The sequence below is a fragment of the Eucalyptus grandis genome, chromosome 1 (genome assembly GCF_016545825.1).
Source record: "Eucalyptus grandis isolate ANBG69807.140 chromosome 1, ASM1654582v1, whole genome shotgun sequence".
NCBI lineage: Eukaryota > Viridiplantae > Streptophyta > Magnoliopsida > Myrtales > Myrtaceae > Eucalyptus > Eucalyptus grandis.
Window position 1 is genome coordinate 10799656 of NC_052612.1, and position 19171 is coordinate 10818826.

The 19171-nt window shown below is 41.5% G+C and overlaps 3 protein-coding genes and 1 long non-coding RNA gene across 4 annotated transcripts; 1 reads left to right on the forward strand and 3 right to left on the reverse strand.

The window, feature by feature from the left end:
- The first annotated feature begins 568 nt into the window (after positions 1–568).
- On the forward strand, positions 569–3946 carry LOC104440942 (nudix hydrolase 11). The gene is given in 6 exon segments (XM_010053932.3): positions 569–670; positions 1113–1428; positions 2862–2974; positions 2977–3006; positions 3343–3462; positions 3563–3946. Coding segments are annotated over 6 exon segments (876 nt in total). The 3' UTR covers positions 3758–3946.
- Positions 3947–4619: 673 nt separating this feature from the next.
- On the reverse strand, positions 4620–6709 carry LOC104440941 (magnesium-chelatase subunit ChlI, chloroplastic). Its single transcript, XM_010053931.3, has 3 exons — positions 6552–6709; positions 6269–6384; positions 4620–5916 (listed from the first exon to the last, which is right to left on the reverse strand). The coding sequence occupies exons 1-3, from the start codon at positions 6616–6618 to the stop codon at positions 4864–4866; spliced, it is 1236 nt and encodes a 411-aa protein (XP_010052233.2). The 5' UTR covers positions 6619–6709; the 3' UTR covers positions 4620–4863.
- Positions 6710–8586: 1877 nt separating this feature from the next.
- On the reverse strand, positions 8587–10934 carry LOC104440940 (spermidine sinapoyl-CoA acyltransferase). The gene is given in 5 exon segments (XM_010053930.3): positions 8587–8978; positions 9622–9768; positions 9771–9892; positions 10036–10216; positions 10219–10934. Coding segments are annotated over 5 exon segments (1350 nt in total). The 5' UTR covers positions 10853–10934; the 3' UTR covers positions 8587–8712.
- A 1265-nt stretch (positions 10935–12199) lies between these two features.
- Positions 12200–13428, reverse strand: LOC120291386. The gene is made up of 2 exons (XR_005549391.1): positions 12718–13428; positions 12200–12631 (listed from the first exon to the last, which is right to left on the reverse strand). It is a non-coding gene; the product is annotated as an uncharacterized LOC120291386 (long non-coding RNA).
- Positions 13429–19171: the final 5743 nt, after the last annotated feature.

A 19171-nucleotide genomic window follows, 5' to 3' on the forward strand; every position in this document is an offset into this window, starting at 1 on the left:
TCGAATGGCAAGAAAATTGAGAAAAAGGGACTTCTTGCAGGAGGATCACTGTCCATAACCAATCTCTCCTACTTCACTTTAAGCATTTCATTCATAAAAGAAGAACTTCGGCGTGAAAACTATCCAAAACCAGATTCAATTGATTCTGAGGGATCTTTGCAAAGCCGACGCCTCACACACTTTGGAATCACAGTGGCGATATCTCCCGTGGTTACCTTGTCTCTTCCCTTCAGAGCAGACAAGGCCTTAGCTGCTCCGTTAGTCACGATACCTCCTCTTAGTCCATCCACGTCCAGCTTTGGCGCAAACCCTGCAGATTTTCACCTTGAGATCTTGGTCAATGTGGACAGAAGAGAGATTACTCCTATCCGAAACTATTAGCTGCTGCAACTTCTCTTGCTCTGCTTTGTAAAAATCACGGTAACTCCTTGTCGAATCTCGCTTTCCCTCCACGATCTTTACCCTCAGCTCCGCATCCCTCGCTGTCCCTACCTGTGCGTGCATACCGAACCGATCAAGAAGCTGCGGTCTCAACTTCCCTTTCTTCAGGGCTTCCCGAGCAACGGGAATGAACCGAGCCGGGTGCAAAATGGAGATTCCTGCCCTCTCCGCGATGTTCCATCCCGAGACGGCGGAATCTGAAACAACATCCACCAGGCACGTATGGAAGGTGAATACTGCATAGGCGGGCGCTCGGTCTTTTTAACTTCCCGCCGCGCGAGATGGGACAGCCAAGGGAGCTTCTTGGCCTCAAATGCAACGATTGTCTCGTGTCATGCGCAATCACTATATCGAAAAATAAACTATTTCTCCTTTAGCGTGCTTATATTAATTTATATCCAAGGTCGCTCGTTACCGAAATCCTTCCAGATGGATTATTACTCATTTGTAGTACTCTAGGATTACTCAATATCTTGTAACACTTGGTCTTGTGGTAGAAGTTAGGTGTGATCAGTGGATGGACCCATGGACCCAAGAAGGGAATGGCTTGTCCAGGCTATCCTTCTTGACCCATTATGCCACGTGCCACGACTGTTACCCAAGACATCCCGTCGTACCTATATAATTGACTGGCCATTTTGCAACCAACCCACCAATCGAACCATGACTAGTACTACTCCATCAACAGCCTCTCCGCTCGCTCTCCCGGACTCCCACGGGCTCGCCCCTCTGGCGCGACGGCTCCGTTGCTACGAGCCACCTCCTCCTTCCGGCAAACGGATCGGCAGCAGCCCGAAACACTGGACAGTTCCGAGACAGGCGCCGGCCAGGGGTCGGAGATTGCGCCGGAGTCTCTCCGCCGCAGGCCCCGTTCGACGAGAGCTGCGGTTCTGATCTGTCTCTTTGAAGGCGGCAGCGGCGGCGGGGGCGAGGGCGATCTGCGCGTCCTGCTCACCAAACGCGCCTCCACGCTCTCTGCTCATCCTGGTAGGCTTTCCTTCCATCATCAGGCCCTCGTGGTTTGCATTAATTACGAATCACCCGCGGGCCGAAATGTCCATCAGCATTTATCAGTAAGTTATCAACATAGGCGTCTATACTTAAATTTGTAGAAGCCAAGCAACTGAATATTTAATTAAAAAAAGTGATAATTTGGTAGCTGGAGTAGTGGGCAATCAAAAAAGTTGGAAGAGAAAAGTTAGGTTGTCATGAATTTTAATATTCAAATTCTTCGAAGGGGCATATAATTTGTACAGCTGCATGGGCCATCAAAGTTGACCACGTTGGTAATTTCGACACGAGGGAAACGGTTGATTGGAAAATGGGAGAAACACGGAGAGTTTTTTTTTCTACAGAGTACGTGGCAATTTTCAATTGGATATTGAAACAAGTAGGACCCATATGTTGAATCATTAGCTTCTTTAATCAGTCAAAACAAAACTGGCATGTCATTTCGGACTTGTTTGGTGAAATTAAAAATTTAAGTGCTGGAAGTGTTCGTACTAAATTTTAAGTGATCATGATCCGAAGTGCTGAAAATAGAACTAAAATGTCGTTTGACGATAATCAAAAATAAATTAAACATTACTTTATTTACAAACATGAAACTGTAATAACTATCGATAAGTTTTAACCATATGTTTCCAATTAACATCCATTAACTTTTCTTCTTAGTGAGTTTTAAGCCCTTCCTTGCATACCAAATTAGTGATTTTTATTTAATTGAATTATTCAAATAAATTCTAGTGATGGTTATCTAACAAATTGAATTTCATTAAGTGGTGGCTTTTTTGTTTCCAGCATTTAAATGAAGTCATCGAACAGGTCCTTCGTCAAGAACTTCTACTAATATCCATCGGTCATGTTGCATTAGAAGATTTTCTTTCCAAAAATAAAGTGAAACGTGGATTTTTTTTTGGTGGATTATTATAGTGTCCATAGCAAGTGGAGTCTAAATTCCGTCATAGGTTGAATGAACTTATAAACTCCAGTTAATAAATTGAATTGCCAGCTGAATGTATCTTACCATGATGCTTTCTTTTTCGCATGTTGCATGAGCGAATGATTTAAAGATCCATGGATATTCCTTACAACTTTTTTTTTGCAAATTAGCGAAAATTTGTTAGTCTCTCTAAGAGAATCTGGTTTCAACTATTGAACATTTTATAAAATTTTATGCTTTTCTATTCATTCCATTCATGGCGTTATTTTTTTGCCCTAAATAAATATGATGACCTCTTAAGTTTGGCAATTTGAGTTTCTCCTTAGTTTTTCTTTGTCAGGTTTCTGGGTCTCTCTCTCTCTCTCTCTCTCTCTCTCTCTCTCTCTCTCTCATGGCGTCATTTTTCCTCCTCGTTATGAAGTTCTGGTTTCTATGCCGAGTCAGAACATGAGCTGTGCGCTGTATTTCATTTTTACAGGAGAAGTTTCGTTGCCTGGTGGGAAACGGGAGGAAGGCGACGCCGACGACATCGCGACGGCCTTGAGGGAGGCCAAGGAGGAGATCGGGTTGGACCCATCTCTCGTTGAAGTCGGGTCACTGTTCTTCAACCATTCGTGACCAAGGTAAGGACGTTAATCCAGCTTGTGCATCCATTGGTTCTATTGCAGTTGCGTGAGTCTCAACCGTTTGCCCTCTCGGTCCATCTTCGCATTGAGTGTTTAGCGATGCCGAAGCTTAGCTAGTCGTTTCTAGGAATGATGTCGTTCCGTAGAGATGAGGAAACTGCGTTGGAGATGATAGCACCGATTCTCGCAATGGGAGGCTGCAGTCTCCATGTTTCTTCAGAATCTAGTGCTGGAATTGCAAAATGATATGCTGATCTTGCCCATCTGATGACTGAAAATAGATCATGAAATATTTATGTGTGAAGTTTCTCATGTCGGCTTCAATTTGCACAGATAGGTATCACGGTGGTTCCTGTGGTTGGCATTCTTGCCGACAAGAATGCATACCATCCAGCCACGAATCCGGCCGAGGTGGAAGCGATCTTCAATGCGCCTTTAGAAATGTTTCTTCATGTACGGCGATCTCTCCTCATTTTTTTCGTCAGGAAAACATGTCCTCTAACAACGAGAAATTTATCTTCGAAGCCACCTGAATTTCGCTGATGTGTCACAGGACGAGAACAGGAGAGCGGAGGAGAGGGAGTGGATGGGAGATAAGTATCTACTCCATCGTTTTGACTATCAAACAGCAGATAAGAAGTATGAGATATTTGCTCTAACAGCTGGAATATTGATAAGGACCGCATCGGTCGTATACCAGCGGCCGCCGGCATTTGCAGAGCGCTGTCCCAAATTTTGGCATTCCTAGGATGTTCTGTGTTATTGCATAATCAATAACAAACTCAAATAAAGTTCCAATCTTGACATTGTGAGAATAGCCATTCTTGTCATCTAATGTAGAGACAGAAACTTGAATTTGAGCTACCAACGATGGTAAGTGTCAATTTACATTGGAGAAAATCATTACTTGGAAAAACAGGGTTTTGGTAGTGAGTTCCAAATCACGACAGCATCGATCCTCATCTTTCCGCATGCTACATTGTAAAAGACTGATATGGCTACTAGAATTGTGGCTGTCTAACACTAGTGTCCTGCATATCTCTATTGCTTGTTCATTTAGAGCTCCAATTGCAAAGCAAATCGACGATATCTTGACTAAACTAGACAGATCCTGAAAATTCCACGCAAAGTTTATTTTCCATTTTTATTCACATATCGAGGCATCACAGTGGTTCCCGTACTTGGTTTACTTTCCAATGAGAGCACATACCATCCTGTCCTGAATCCCTCCTAGGTTGAGTTTGATCTTCGATGCGCCTTTAGAAATGTTTCTCAAGATCTGGCAGTTGTTCCTCATTCGTGTCAAGAATTTTGTTTGTTCTGTAGAAATTTTTTTATAATGTAGCATTTGGCTTCCACTGATTATTGCAGGGCCAGAACCGAAGAGAATAAAACCTGAGCTTTGCTACATTCCTAGAATCTGTTTTTAGCTTTCCTTGTTCGATCAATATATCTCACAATGTAGACAAACAGAGGAAAAGCACACAACTGCAATGGAAACTTTCAGCTAAAAATCACAACTGTCTCATAATACAACATAGAATTGCAGATCAAACATTTCAAATCAGAAGCAAATGGAGGAAAAGTAACTTTTGGTGACAGCTTCACCATCCATAACCAATCTTTCCTTCTGCATCTTAATTTCCTCAATTTTATCATCAAGAACAAGACACTACGCTAGCATGGTTGTTCCAAATGCATAAACAAGTATGCGGAGCTATAGAAACCATTGAAACTGAAACGCTGCTCCACTTAACATTTCATTCATAAAATAAAACTACAATGCAAAAATTACAGCGGATGGGAGAAAAACGTAATTTCAGCAAGGGAAAAAGAGTCATTTCGCTATGTACCTCAGGTGAAAACTTCATAAAACTTTTCAATTATCAGTAGTCCCGAGTCAATTGATTCCAAGGGATCTTTGCGAAGCCGATGCCTCAAGCAGTTTGGAATCACAGTGGCAATATCTTCCGGGGTTACATTGTCTCTTCCCTTCAGAGAAGCCAAGGCCTTAGCTGCTCTGTTACTCACAATGTCTCCTCTTAATCCATCGACATTCAGCTCAGCACAAACCTTGGAAATTTTCACCTTGAGATCTTGATCAATTTGGACAGAAGAGAGATTACTCCTAGCCGACCTTATTTGCTGCTGCAACTTCTCTTGCTCTGCTTTGTAAGAATCACGGAACTCCTTGGGGTTCTTGTCAAATCTTGATCTCTCCTCCACGATCTTTACCCTCAGTTCTGCATCCCTCACTGTCCCTACCTGTGCATGCATACCGAACCGATCAAGAAGCTGCGGTCTCAACTCCCCTTCTTCAGGATTTCCTGAGCCAATGAGAATGAATCGAGCGGGGTGCGAAATGGAGATTCCTTCCCTCTCCACGGTGTTCCATCCCGAGGCAGCGGAATCTAAAAGAACATCCACCAAGTGATCATCCAAAAGGTTAACTTCGTCCACGTAAAGAATCCCTCTGTTAGCTTTAGCAAGAAGGCCTGGCTCAAATGCCTTGACACCCTCAGTGAGGGCTTTCTCGATGTCTATCGTACCGCACACCCTATCTTCCGTGGCCCCCAGTGGCAAATCCACCATGTTGATTTTGGTTGACACAACAGGGAGTTGTTCCCCTTTTATCACTAGTTCCCGAACTTCCACGCCCATGGATTCCGGATCTTGAGGGTCCGAGTTATACGGGTCGCCAGCAACCACCTGGATCTCAGGGAGTAAATCGACCAATGACCGGACAGTAGTGGATTTCCCGGTGCCCCTATCTCCCATAATCATGACACCACCAATCTTAGGATCAATGACATTTAGTAAGAGGCACAGCTTCATCTCATCTTGCCCAACAATAGCGGCGAAAGGATAGACCGGCCTCTGACTCTCCTTAGAGGCAAGCTTCTGAGCCTGAAAAATGAAAAAAATCCATCCAATCCAGCTCACAAAATCCTACAGAAGCAATCCATGCTAATTCTCCCCCAAACAATTCTCACTTCACTCAACAAGACCACCCTCAAACAACCATCAACTGCAAAGCATTTTCTTTTTCCCAATCGACTTTGATTAGCATAATGCCTCAGCCTAAGAAATCCTCACTTAATCACTAAATGCAATGGAAGCAGCCCAATTTTCAGTCTATTTTCACTAAAAAACTCAGCAATTAACAAATTTGAAGCATCAATCTACATCAGTCTCTTGCTGCAACTTCCCAGAAATGCATAGAGCTAATAAAAGAAAAGGCAAAGGAAAGAATCGATACCTGCTCGACAGAATTGATATCGGTCGCGACATTGGTGACGGCAAGATGCCACGGCGACCTTCCTTTCTTGGCCTGAAACCCAATCCCTCCATAACATTTCTTGCCATGATTCTGCACTGCAAACAAGAAAATTCAACAACAAAGGCAAATTCCACAGACCCCATTAAAAACCTCATAAACCCCGAGCTCGAAATAGTCGAATTCGAGCAATTTAAAGACCCGAACCGAAATGGGTCGTCCGGATTATCCCCCAAACGCTTGAAACATGTGCAGGAAAGTGCACCTGAAAGTGGGGAGAGGCGCCGTGAGGCCAAGATTGCTGTGGAAGAAGTTCCCAGGAGAGACGCCATGGCTTCTTCGTCTCGCAGAGCTAGCGCTTCTCTCGCTGGCTTCACATAGATTTTCAGTCGATTTATTTTATTTATTTTATTTTTTCGAGAAAAACTCCTATTGGTTCGTCACTTTGAGGATAAGGCGATAGATTTCAGCAAAGCCTTCGGGATTCTCCCTACTGGACTTTCTTCATCCTTCCGGCCCAGCCCGTTGTGGTCGTTACATATATGTCTGTTTAAAAAAAAAAGGGGTGATCTTAACTTCCATTCGTTTTCTTATATTCACCTGCCGGCCGGTGCCCGCACGTCTTGCGCAGCTGATTCCCCTTATATTTTTTATTTCCCCAACGGGAAGGAATAAACTCTAGTCATTTTATTCTTTTGGGCTTTCAGATGCAATTTGTATTGGCGCAACAGAACTTGGAGGGAGAACCTCCGCTGGACCGCTACCTATTTGATGGGTAAAGATTTCTACAAGTGCATTGCCATTTTCCTTTGATGCCCTTTGTCATATCATTTGAAATAGCATCATCTTTGGAGACTAGCCTTTGACGATTCCGACTACGTGAAGAACCACCTCTTCAAAGTGGGCCCAAGACAGCGCTATCACCTTCAGAACATCAAAGATAATTTCATAAACAGAAGGTTGTAAAGAAGTTAGGGCCTAGACTCGATTATTTTCACCGGGGACTCGTAGGTACTTCGATCCAACGGTGACCTCTTCCTCACCTGTGACGTGTCTGGTAGCCGGTTGTCTATGGCGTGCTTCTTTTTGGTTTTGGTATTGTAGTGTGTGTGCCATGGCTTTTACATCTCGTCACCCTTCCACTCCTTTTGTTCCTATATTTGGAGTGTAAGTTTTTGGTGACGAGATCTTTGGTATATTTGGCCTTTCCTCAATATATTCTTACCTTTTACCAAAAAAAAAAAAAAAAAAAACTCTAGTCATTTTACATCTTGAGGTTCCTAAAATCTAGATGAGAAAAAGATAAAGCTTTTTAAAATTTGCTTAGATACTTATGTGATAATGAAATGTTAGAAAAGCTAAAGATGTTAGAATGGAGAGCCAACTAATGCATATCAAATACGTTACCTATGGAAATTAATGGGAATATGCTTGACATACGTTATTGACTCGTATTCCTAACAACAATTAGTGTAGCAAATCGACTGATTTTATATAATTTTTTTAAAACATTGTGCGAGCGTTGTGGGAGGGATTAACTTTTGTTATTTGCATTGGCGTGTATTCCCTGTGATTTCCTTTTCTTATCTTGATTTCCTTATTTAGCTAACTTAGGTCAAGGCGTTATCTGTCTAGACCTAGGAAATTATCCTTCATCTATCAAATTTTGTTTAGACACTCTTTCTCACTATCAAATTTTGTACAAAGTTTATTTGGGGATTATAGCATGTTAGACAGAGCTAATCATAATAAATTTTTTTTTTTTTTTTGGTGAGATTCATTATGGGTCCTTTAAATTCTTGAATTGTGTGATTAATTTGGGAGAGTTGATTTAGTCTGTGTAATATAGTCAAAGAAACAATCGCATTTCATCAAAAGAAGAATGGGCTAAGGCGGTTGATTGAGATAATGACTGACATGTCAAAGGCTCCTGACGATGTGGGAAGGCCAATCTTTAGAGTTTATCATGGGACTAGGAGCTTCGCTAGCTTAGCTAGGTTTTACTCCACTTCATTAGTTCAGCTAGCTAAATTGCCTAATCAAGCTTTTGATAACTGATAAGTGATAGACCTGGAAATGCGTTGACAGGTTCACTCATTCAGAATTCTAGGCTTTCTCTTGCTATAGTTGAGATATGATTAAAAAAAATGTTAGTGGCAAACCTCTTCATTCATGACTATAGAATTCTTCCGTCGATTTTCATTTTGAATTTCACATATGAATGTTGATTTTAACATAAATATGATCGCCAATCATATCACATAAATAGTGTAATGATCGCAATAAGTTCTCAAAGAGAGAGAGAGAAGAGAATTAGATCAAACTTGAGGGGGAAATGAAAGTCCCCCATAGGAACTTCCTCCAAAGTACAAAACCAACGTCCACAGCTTACAATGAAATAGCCACTCAAGCATCTTGCTTTGACATTAAGCAATACCAAACTCCATCTTCCCAAGCTTCTCCATCTCCTCCTTAAAACCACACAAGCACCTGTCCTTCAGATTCACCAAAACCCTAAAGCCATCGCTCGGATCTCTGACTCCGACCTCGGAACAAGGCAAGAAGAAGCAAGCCTCGTTGCTCCCCAAGAGCTTCCTCGAGAGAGGCAGCACGTTGGCCGGCCCTCCCCACCCAAAATCCACCGCCGAGTGCCCCAAATGCCTCCAATCCGTGAATCCGCTCACATTTTTTCCTGAAAACAAAAATCATCGAGTGAGCTCATTTTACAGACGATGTTGTAGCTAGTTTTACTGTGAAAATGCGTTGAAATATGCCAAAGGAGAATTTGTGTTGGATAACATTTGATAAGTGGCCGCAATACGCTAGTCGACTAACAATCTTGTATTTCAAATTGGATATCCGAGATTCTTCAAACATCTGACTAATTCTACTAGACATTGTAGACTCCCGACTCACTGCATACAGTTTAAATTTGAGAAATCACAATATCGTACTCCTAATGAAGACCTCAAGATATTAAAAAGTGTAAGTGTGCCTATTTATGGGACATTAGATGATAATATACATGTAAATCATAATATACGGACACTTGGCTATTTCTGACCATAAAGTATCTTATGTATCCTTATACAAAGTGTCCTAAGCGTGTGATATTATAAACCGATAATTTTTTTCCCTGAGAAATTGAAATAAAAAGTATATTTCCTTGACATGCACTCAATTCATTGAAAATTGATTGGCTTGTGTCTCCATAATCGCGAGGTAATAACAGAAATATATACTATTTCGTGGTCAATGTCAATGTTTGCTATGCAATGTATCTTAAAAGGAAAAATAAAAAAATAAAAACAAAACGAAAGCCTTCTCCTTCTGACCTGCCGAGACGCCTTCTCTTCGATGTGCTTCTTGAAAGTCGATGTACGATCGCACGTACTCATCACTTGCGTTGCGCTTGCTCTTCCTGATCAGCTCCGCGACTTCCCAAATTGGCTTTTCCAGCAAGTCTCTCGCCGTCAGTTGACGTATATCGGGACACATCCGTTGCCCCAGTAGCCGACGGGCAATGGCGGTTTCAGCACCTTGCGGATGTTCGTCGAGTATGAGAATTTCACCGTCTCGTCCCCCGGAATGTCCGATACTTTCACCCTATTTCAGGAATTTGTGAATCAATTGAAGTCAAGACGTTGCGGCCGGATATTTACATATGTGCAAATCTCTAAATTAACAGTGTAATCAGAAGGATAATCCTAAGATAATCTCGAAAAGGTTGGTGTACTTAAATGACTTACTTTGCGCGCCAAATGAATGCACCTAAAGCTTCGAACGTGGTGAACTTCTGGCCGCACTTTTCCAGCATCAATGCCTTAAATCGGTCCAACCACTCCTCTTTCACGCGGAAAAACTCCCGACCAAACTTGCAATTCTCTTCATCGTCGTACGGGTTCCGACCCTTCTCGCATAGGTAATCCCAACTAGCGCCTCGACCCGAGCCGGACTCCTTGGCCCCAACAAGACGTCTCGGTCCCACACCGGCTCGATGGAAACTCGCTCCGCCCCACGAGCTAGCTCCGCCGCCGCCCCAAAGAACAGGGTCGCCCCGAGCCCGTCGCACATGGCGTGGTGTATGGCGGTGCCCAAGCTGAACCCCCCGCATTCAAACACCGTGACTTGGAGCATGCACGGGTTGGCCAAACTCTCCTCCGGATCCGGGTCGGGTATCAGCTGCTCCAAGAAACCCGAGTCTGCGTCATCAAGGTTTTTAACCGCATGGAGAGTGCAATTGGCGGTGGCAAGAACGAGCGGCATGCCTTGGCTGGCAACACAATGTAGCTCGAGGCGGTGATGATCGTTATCGCCGGGGCGAAGCGTGCCGCATAGAGGGTAGTAGTAACAAAGTGCACCAGAGAGCGCTCTGGCAATGACATGGTAAGGTGTATCGTGGGCGCGCTTCGTTTGGTCGGCATTTACATACACACGGAGATAACGGAACGTGACGTCGAGATTAGGATCGGTGTCCAGGTGCGAGAGAGGGAGGACCTGTTCTTGATCGAGAAGGGGTGGTGTAGAGGGTTGGATAAGTTTGGTTTCAAGGATTTGGACTTGCATTTTGTCGATCGGTTGGCTTCTGGCACATGAAATTCGGAAAGGTTAGGGTTTCATTTTTGGGAGACTTATGACTTTATTCGTTGGGGATTCAGAATTTATAGGTGGTCCGCATCATCGTCGATGCCATGGAACTTTTTTTTGTTTAAGATAAAGGTGTGGTTGGGATTTTCAAGGGTGTTAAGTTTGGTGGATGTGACACGTGGAGCATTTCATGCCATAAATCCTAAAAGTCAAATGAATGTTATGGGGAGGAGGGAACGGAGCCACGATTCTATACTTCCGTGTCATGAGATATTCCTTTTTATTTTTTCATATAAATTTGATTTAATTTTTTTGAAAGCATTCAAGAATTGTTGTTAAAAGAAAAAGACGGGATGATTTTTCTAGGTGGGTTTGTTGGTGAGTTATTATTATTTTTGTGAAATTACCATCTTACCAATGTGTTTTGCGCCCGCCGTGCCACGCCGGGTGGGGGGGTTGAAGTATTTGAGACAAATTAAACAATTTCGAGGCAATTTGGCGAAAATGGTTCCATTGAAGGGTGAAATAGGACTTCTGAGGTTTTATCAAATAGCTAATATTTATTATTGAATTATTGGTTTTTTTTTTTTTTTTTTGGTCGATGAATTATTGGTGTTTGATTATGAGGTAACTTCGTCAAAGGAAGGGAGCTTGAGCTCCTAGAAGAGCCTCTGCAGCCTGTTGGACAGCAGCGGGCTCCACAGATTGGTTCATTATTTGAACGTATTAGGGTTCGTATGTTTCGCACCTCTAATCCCCTTGTATCTTTTGTCATTCTTAGATGAAAGGAATACTCTCTTGTTGTTTCATATTTCGGTGTTCCTGAATTCCAAATGAATATCGAGATAACATCTTTTAAGAACTTACTTAGGTATATATATATATAAAAAGCAGTCGCCTTTCAAAAAGCTTAGAAGAACAAGATTACTCCTCTCTCTTCTCTATTCAGACCTAGTCCATCTCTCTCTCCCGCGCTCGACCTTGCTCTCTGGAGATCCTATGCTTGTCTCAATCTAACGAATTTTCGTTGCTCGTAATTGTGAAATGTCAGTGTTTGCTATTTGTTTCATAGCGTAAAACAGAGGTAATTCATGAGCGGGTCGAGTTTCCGAATGGCTTTTGTCGTTTGTTTCATTGGTTCATTTGGTTTCAGAAGACCTCTTTGTGATCGAGGTCGACTGGCTTTATGGAGTTCATCTGAGCATCTTCTTTGACATTATAAATTAGGCACTGGGAAGGATTTCTTTATGGATTATAATGTTTATCTGAGTATTCTGGTGCATTTGACTTCAGAAACTAGGAAGTGTAGTTTCCCGTGAAACAAGCCTATAAATATGTATCTTCATAATTGCTGTGAGCCTATTACTAGTAGTCTATGGCTCCTTGCAGTTTCACCGTAATGTAAGCGCTTATGTAGAGAAAATTGCTATGACTTACAGCATTTACCTGCTCTCTGTCTTGATTTCTGAGGTATGATTTGGAGATTTTCGCCACTCAGGGCACATATTTTGCTCAAAGATAATGCTATTTCATGGCATCTCTCTTCAGAAAAATGATACCATGATAAGTGGCTGTTCTGATGTACATGTTACCTGTCATTCATCTTAATTGAGCTTCATTGTGCTGGAAAGTGGATGATCCGAGTGCGATGGGAGGACTCATAATACAGTCATAAATTTATTTGATACAACATAATGGTATAGTTTCAGATGTTTAAATTACCCACGTTGGATGGCTTTAATCTTGATTCATCCATGCCTGAGTGAGAACAATGTGGGAAGAATGTTATAGGAAGCAAAGGGAGATCTTTAGAGATGAATGAGCACCAGGGCTCAAAAACTCACCTTGGCGAGGCAATTGCAGACTGTGAGGATAATGCTATCATTGACAATGTTCAATCTACAAACTGTGTGGGTACACCAGAGATTCAGGGAGAAAACTTCTTTAACTTTAACTTCTATGCCCAACCCAAGAAAAAAAAAATGATCGGGTGCCAAAGTCTACAGCCTGTAGAAATCCAATCAAAGAACGATCTTCTTTGTATAGGTCAAATGGCATGTGTAATCAGGAGTCTGATCAACAAGGTTATTCATCAGATCACAGAGAACCAGGAGAAGTAAATGTGCAGCCCAGGGTTGATACAAATTTAAGTACCATTCCAGAGATTCCGAGAAATGATTTGTTTATTGTCAAAAGTTTGAATTCCACTTTGGGTGAAGAGCAGAGTAACAGGGAAGAAATGGTAAGGGCTCAGAAGGTTCAACTGTGCCACATATTCCTGGAACAGAAAGCAAATGAAAGCAATAAACATTTTATTGATACATCGAATGCTACTGGAAGAAAGCCTGCAACTTATATATTGTCCTCTTTCTTTACCTGTAGACAGCCTTGACAAGCCCACTCGAAGTTTTTGAAGAGATCAGAGGAAATTAAGAGTCGGTCTTCTCAAGAGCCATCGACTTGGAGAAAGCTCGTTGGTCCAAATTCTCTCGTGAGGAAGCACACGAACAGTCAATCTCCTTTGACAGCAAGCCATATCAGTGTGAGCACCACTTCTCTACTGGTGAAGCATCCGTACCCAATCAAATTTTAAATTTAGAGTTGAATGATTTTTTGTTCAAATTCTACCACTTTTTTTTTTTTTCCATGTACTTCATTTAAAAGTAGTTGACAGTGGGTCATCGAAGTGCCAGTTATGTGCTTCGCACCACCACGCCCTCCCCCTAGATGGAAAAAAAGGAAAAAAAAATTATCTTCTTCCCAGATGAAGATGCCCTGGTTATGACAACTCTACTATCCGATGGACTTTCAACAAGGGTAAAATGAGATACTTTTTGTTCGATTATGTATCATAGTTTGCGTTGAGACATTGGATGATCTGCTAATTGCCGTACATTACTAGTTTGATCAACACAAATGTTTATACTTGCCAAGAATCTTTTGATATGACATCTTTGTCTCTAGTAACATGTGACTGAAGTAACTACCAGTGGACTACAAGGTTGGAAGCAGGATGTCCAGTCTGTCCTAGCCTGACATATTCATGTTTGAGTTGTACCTTTGGAGTCGAATGAAGTGGGAGAGTGATATTTTTTTAGATATAGTCACTTTTAAGACTGAAATAACTTATGATTACAGAAAACATGTATCAATGTCATGTCGTATCTGTTTTTATGTATAATGCTGTTTCTGTTATGTCATTCATATCTTGTCTTAGAGACATTGCCAGCACTAATAAGTAGAATTTGTATATTGGATTAGTCCATTGACACAACATTTTTCTGCATATGCTTAATCTGCTTGTACTAAACTTTTGCAGTTCTCCAAGCAAGACAGGCAATTTGAATGAGTTGTCAAAACCAACATAAAAGATTTGTATCAATCCTGAAGTCACTAATTCAAGCAAAGAATCTTTTAAATGTCATTTGAAGAACAGTAACTCTCTCAAAATGAGGTCTCACCTACCTCCTAACTTGATGTCCTGGAATTTGAAATCATTGTTAGAAATATGCTAGCTCAATCCTTGCAAGCTAACCATTGACCATTGTCGCACGACTTGTCTTCCAAACTTCACAAGCGTCCAAAACATGTAGTCCAATCAAAGTGTGTTCCTGAACAATAAAATCGCAACCAAACTTCCGAAGTTTCAGAAAAGGAAAGAAATGATTGAGATTATGCAGTCAAACCAATTAGTTATACATATCAACTAATGTCCAGAGTGTTTGACCTATCTGTTAATGAATACCACGCACAAGAAAATAGATAGAAGCTGTTCTAAATTCCTTGAAAAATACTGATAAAAGTCATATATGTAGGTTTTAACTGCATTTTTTGAGATTGAAGTATGAGAAAGGATCTATTTAAAAGAGGAAACAATATCATACCAGAAAAAAAAAAAAAATGGAAACATCCGAAACAACAGTCATGACTCGTGTTTGCATTTAGGACACCATGACTAGGCTTGACATATGTTATTCAATACAAATACTTAGTCTATTTATGCACAACCCGAAGCCATCACATGTGAATGCAGCACTAAAGGTTGTAAAGTACTTGAAGGGATGTCCAGGACTTGGAATTCTACTATCCCGTGATTGCAACATGAAGATGACAACATATTGTGACACAGATTATGCTACTTGTCCTATGACAAGAAGATCCATTACTAGTTTTTGCATCAAGCTGGGAAAGTCCTTGATTTCATGAAAAACAAAGAAATAGTCAACAGTTTCATTGTCATCAGCAGAATCAGAATATTGAGCCATGGCAAAAACTGTATGCGAGATAGTTTGGATATGAGGATTACTTTCAGATCTTGGTGTGCAAGTCAACGGAGCAAGTGAATTGTTTTGTGATAATGATGATGCGCTAAAATTATTGGCAAACCTAGTTTTCCACGAGAGAGAACGAGACATATTGAAGTTGATTGTCATTTTACTCGAGAAAAATTCAAGAAGGCGTCGTTACAACTCGAGGAATTGGAACTGTAAAACAGCCAGCAGACATCTTCACTAAGCCGTTATGCCGAAGATAGCATAGATATTTGTTAAGCAAGCTTGGCGCATTTGACATTTATAGGCCGCCGGCTTGGAGGGGGAGTGTTGGAGAAATAATTTGATCTTATCTATTGAGATTACAATTGATATAGCATATCATAGACATAGAATATTTTAGGAAAAACAATATTGCGTATATATTTTTTCTGATTCATTTTTATTCTCTCTTGTACTACAAATGCCGACACTTTCTTCTACATTTGTGATAATGAAATACACAGAATAGTATTTCCTCCATTGTCCTGCATTTCCTTCAGAAGGCGACGTCTCCGGACTTGTCTTGAGGTAGGTCGCAGGTCGCAGGTCACGTCGAAATTTCCCCACACAGATTCCCCCAGCTCTGTCTAGCTTCTTTCCGCCTTTTCTTGTTGAAATTTGTGGCGGCATTTCCCTTTTCCACGTGAAAAGCTCCAGTCAAGAGTCAATATGAATAGAAGAAAATGGCTATAAACACACTCTCTCTCTATCTCTCTGTCGTCTACACAATACAAATCATGCCCTAACTCTATTCAGTCCATCACTAAGAAGATTGAAGATTATCTGCAGGCCTGTTGAAGAGCATCCTCAACAAACCAAGACGATGGCTAAGGTGCGAAATCTAGTATGACACTTAATGTTTGGATCTGTTTACCAGAAAATGTTGATATATATGGTCCCGGTTCTTTGTGCTTGCAGAAAAAGGTGGTGGTCAAGGTGGACAACATGAACGGTAAGAAGCTGAAGTTCTGGCTCTGCCCGAAATTTGAGCTCAAGATAATCGCTCGGAGGCTCTTAAAATTGCAGCCACTGTCCCAGGTAATAATCAAAACTAAAATAACATTAGAGGTGTACTTAGGTTGTCCACAAGAAAGATAAAAAGTTCCTGAAGACAGAAAATTAGTTGTAATACGTGTTAAGGATATGAAGCAGGCGCTGGAGAGGTCCTTGTCCAAAAAGAAACTTGGTGCTTGAAGGAATGAATTTGTTTTCAGGATTGACAGAAGCAAAGTTTTTACAGCAAAAAGGAAACCTTTCTTTGCCATATGTAATGGAGTAGGCTGAGAAGCAAGCATAAACCTAAACTATTTCCATTTCCTTGGAAGCTAATTTCTCTTCTTTTGCTCGATCAATGCATGTAGGGTTCTCATCGTTGAGTTTGAAAGGAACGGACCGAGATGTGATTGAAGTAACCGGGGATGAATTTGATGCAGTCGAGCTCATTTCACGAAGCTTCGCAAGAACGTGGGTCATGCGAAGTTGGAGGCGGTGGAGGAAGTCAAGGAGAAGAAAGAAGAGCAAAAGCCCAAGGCAAAGGAGCCCCAGGCAAAGGAGCCGCAGGTTGTCTTTGCACATCCGCCGACGTACATCGTAATGGAATCCGAACCCGGACCAGCTTGTTGTACTATCATGTAAAGCGCTCCCTCCCTCCCTCCCTCCCTCTCCCTCTCCTCTCTCTCTCTCTCTCTCTACGCCATGATACTCCCAACAATTTCCCTACTACCTTTCGCTTTCATTTCGCTTGTATTTGAGCCTCTGAATAATGGTGAGCTTGTTTAAATTGGTCGTGTTTATATTAAGCGATGCTACAAATGAAAAGTGAAATTGCACCATGCATGCGGGCCATATTTCAACGCGCACTTCGAATATAGGTCTTGACTTGCGCAACACATTTTTATAAAATGGGTCTTGATCCATCAAATAATTCTTCACAGCATTTTTAAGCAATGAATCCAATGATATGAAATTTCATGGCAGATCCGGAAGAGACATCAAAGTTCTGTTTCCATTCATCCAAGGTCTAGGCATACGTCTTCATCGAAATTTCTCCTTAATGTTGACCTTAGAAAATGGAGGGCATGAACAAAGAACTTACCGACCTTCCTGGGTTCACAAAGGGTTTTGAGAAGGTGAGACCGGCTGATCGAACACGCCTTGGGGGCAGTTTTACCATGTCGTGCCCATATAAACGGATTAAAACCAGCAACTTAACTAAATGCCAATACTTGACCCCAAAAAAAAAAAAAAACTAATGGCAGTAATAGCCAATTTTCACTGGATGGCCAACAAAAAAGCGCAAAAACTACATATATCGGCAAAACAAATAGAGTGATGCTAGAAACACGAACAATGGTATACGATATGGTTTACCAAGTAATGTAGCAAAACTATTTGGTTAGGGGTCCATCAAAGCACCGAACAGAAATTAGTCACATTGTTTAATACATAGCATATCATTACGGGTTCCTCTAACTTGATATGATTTGATGGTGGAGATTAATAGGTTAAAGATCCCGCAATGCTCAATGCCGTCTAAATTAAACCCACCGTATTGGGCACGACATGTTAGATATAACCACTAGTCTTCCTTCGGACTTCATAATCACTATATGAACCTATTTTATTGGGTTAAGTACAATTTTAGCTCTTTAACATCAAGTATCGGTGCATGTTGGCTCTCTAGAACTCTTTTTATTGAGCAACCACGTCCTTTTATGCCTCTTGATTTCTGCAATCAAAATCTTCCGTGTATTAATAGCAGACATAATAGCAAATTAAGTCCTTTATAAGAAAACAAAGAAATTGAGAGAGAGAGAGAGAGAGAGAGAGAGAGAGAGAGAGAGAGAGAGAGAGAGAGAGAGAGAGAGAGAGAGAGAGAGAGAGAGAGAGAGAGAGGTGGCACTTGCCAAGGAGTTTCTCGCTCACGGTGAGGGCAAGCGATAAATCCTCACCAGCCACCGGTGAGGGTTATGTTACCCTGCTGCCAGTGGCTATCCCGCAAGTTTCGCTCACGGTGAGGGCAAGCGATGCTTGCCAGTAAATCCTCACCAGCCACCGGTGAGGGTTATGTTACCCCTGCTGCCAGTGGCTATCCCGCAACTTCGGGTGGAACACGATGAGAATCGTTGGATCTCCGTTAGCGAAGTCTGTTATTTGTTTTGTTTTTGTGATCTAAAATAGATCACTATTCTCATAGTAGATTAAAAACTATTACGCAAGCATGTCTCGCTAGCAAATGGGCTTTTGTGGCCACCTCCTCTATGTTGCAATAAAGGCAAGCGATCGAATAATAATATAGACAAAAAGAATAAAATAAATCGGATACCAGATTTACGTGATTCAGCCGTAAAGACCTACGTCCACGGGGAGAGCAAGTAACAAATTTCACTATAAATCAAAAATGATACAAGGAGATTACACTCGAGTCACTCAAACACTCTCTCGGTATTTCCCAAGCCCCAATTACACCCAATAACGCACGCGGTGTTTAGCCCCGAAATTCCTCAGAAATAATCTCTCAATCTCACGAAGGAATTACACGCAAATCTTATCACAATATTTAATTGGCTACAACACTAAACTTCCTCGGATGTAATTCACGAACAAGAATGACAAAGAAAATTCCTCCCAAGCACTCGATGACAAGATGGCACCTCAAGACCAATTCTTCATGATCAACTACCACCACCCACGGCCACAAGTCTATATATAAGTGAAACCCTCATTCCTTTACCAACTTCTCATAGGATTTTGTTTCTTATCAAAAACATATCTTTGTATATTTTAAACAAAATCCAAGTCCTAGTCAAAGTTGGACTTTCCTATTTTAGCGACCAGACTCTCCAACGCAAATTCAAATTTGGGAAAGTTGATCTTCGGATTTGCTTTGCTCGATTTTGAAACTCCGCAACATATCCAATTCGAATTTTCGAATTTTCACACGACTCAAACTCGAGACATATTTAACAATCTTCACCTTGGCTCC

Coding starts and splice junctions, on each gene's coding strand:
- LOC104440941 (XM_010053931.3), bottom strand. CDS start 6,618: ATGGCGTCTCTCCTGGGAACTTCTTCCACAGCAATCTTGGCCTCACGG. Junction 6,385..6,551: donor GCGCCTCTCCCCACTTTCAG/GTGCACTTTCCT, acceptor TCTTGTTTGCAG/TGCAGAATCATGGCAAGAAA. Junction 5,917..6,268: donor ATATCAATTCTGTCGAGCAG/GTATCGATTCTT, acceptor TTCATTTTTCAG/GCTCAGAAGCTTGCCTCTAA.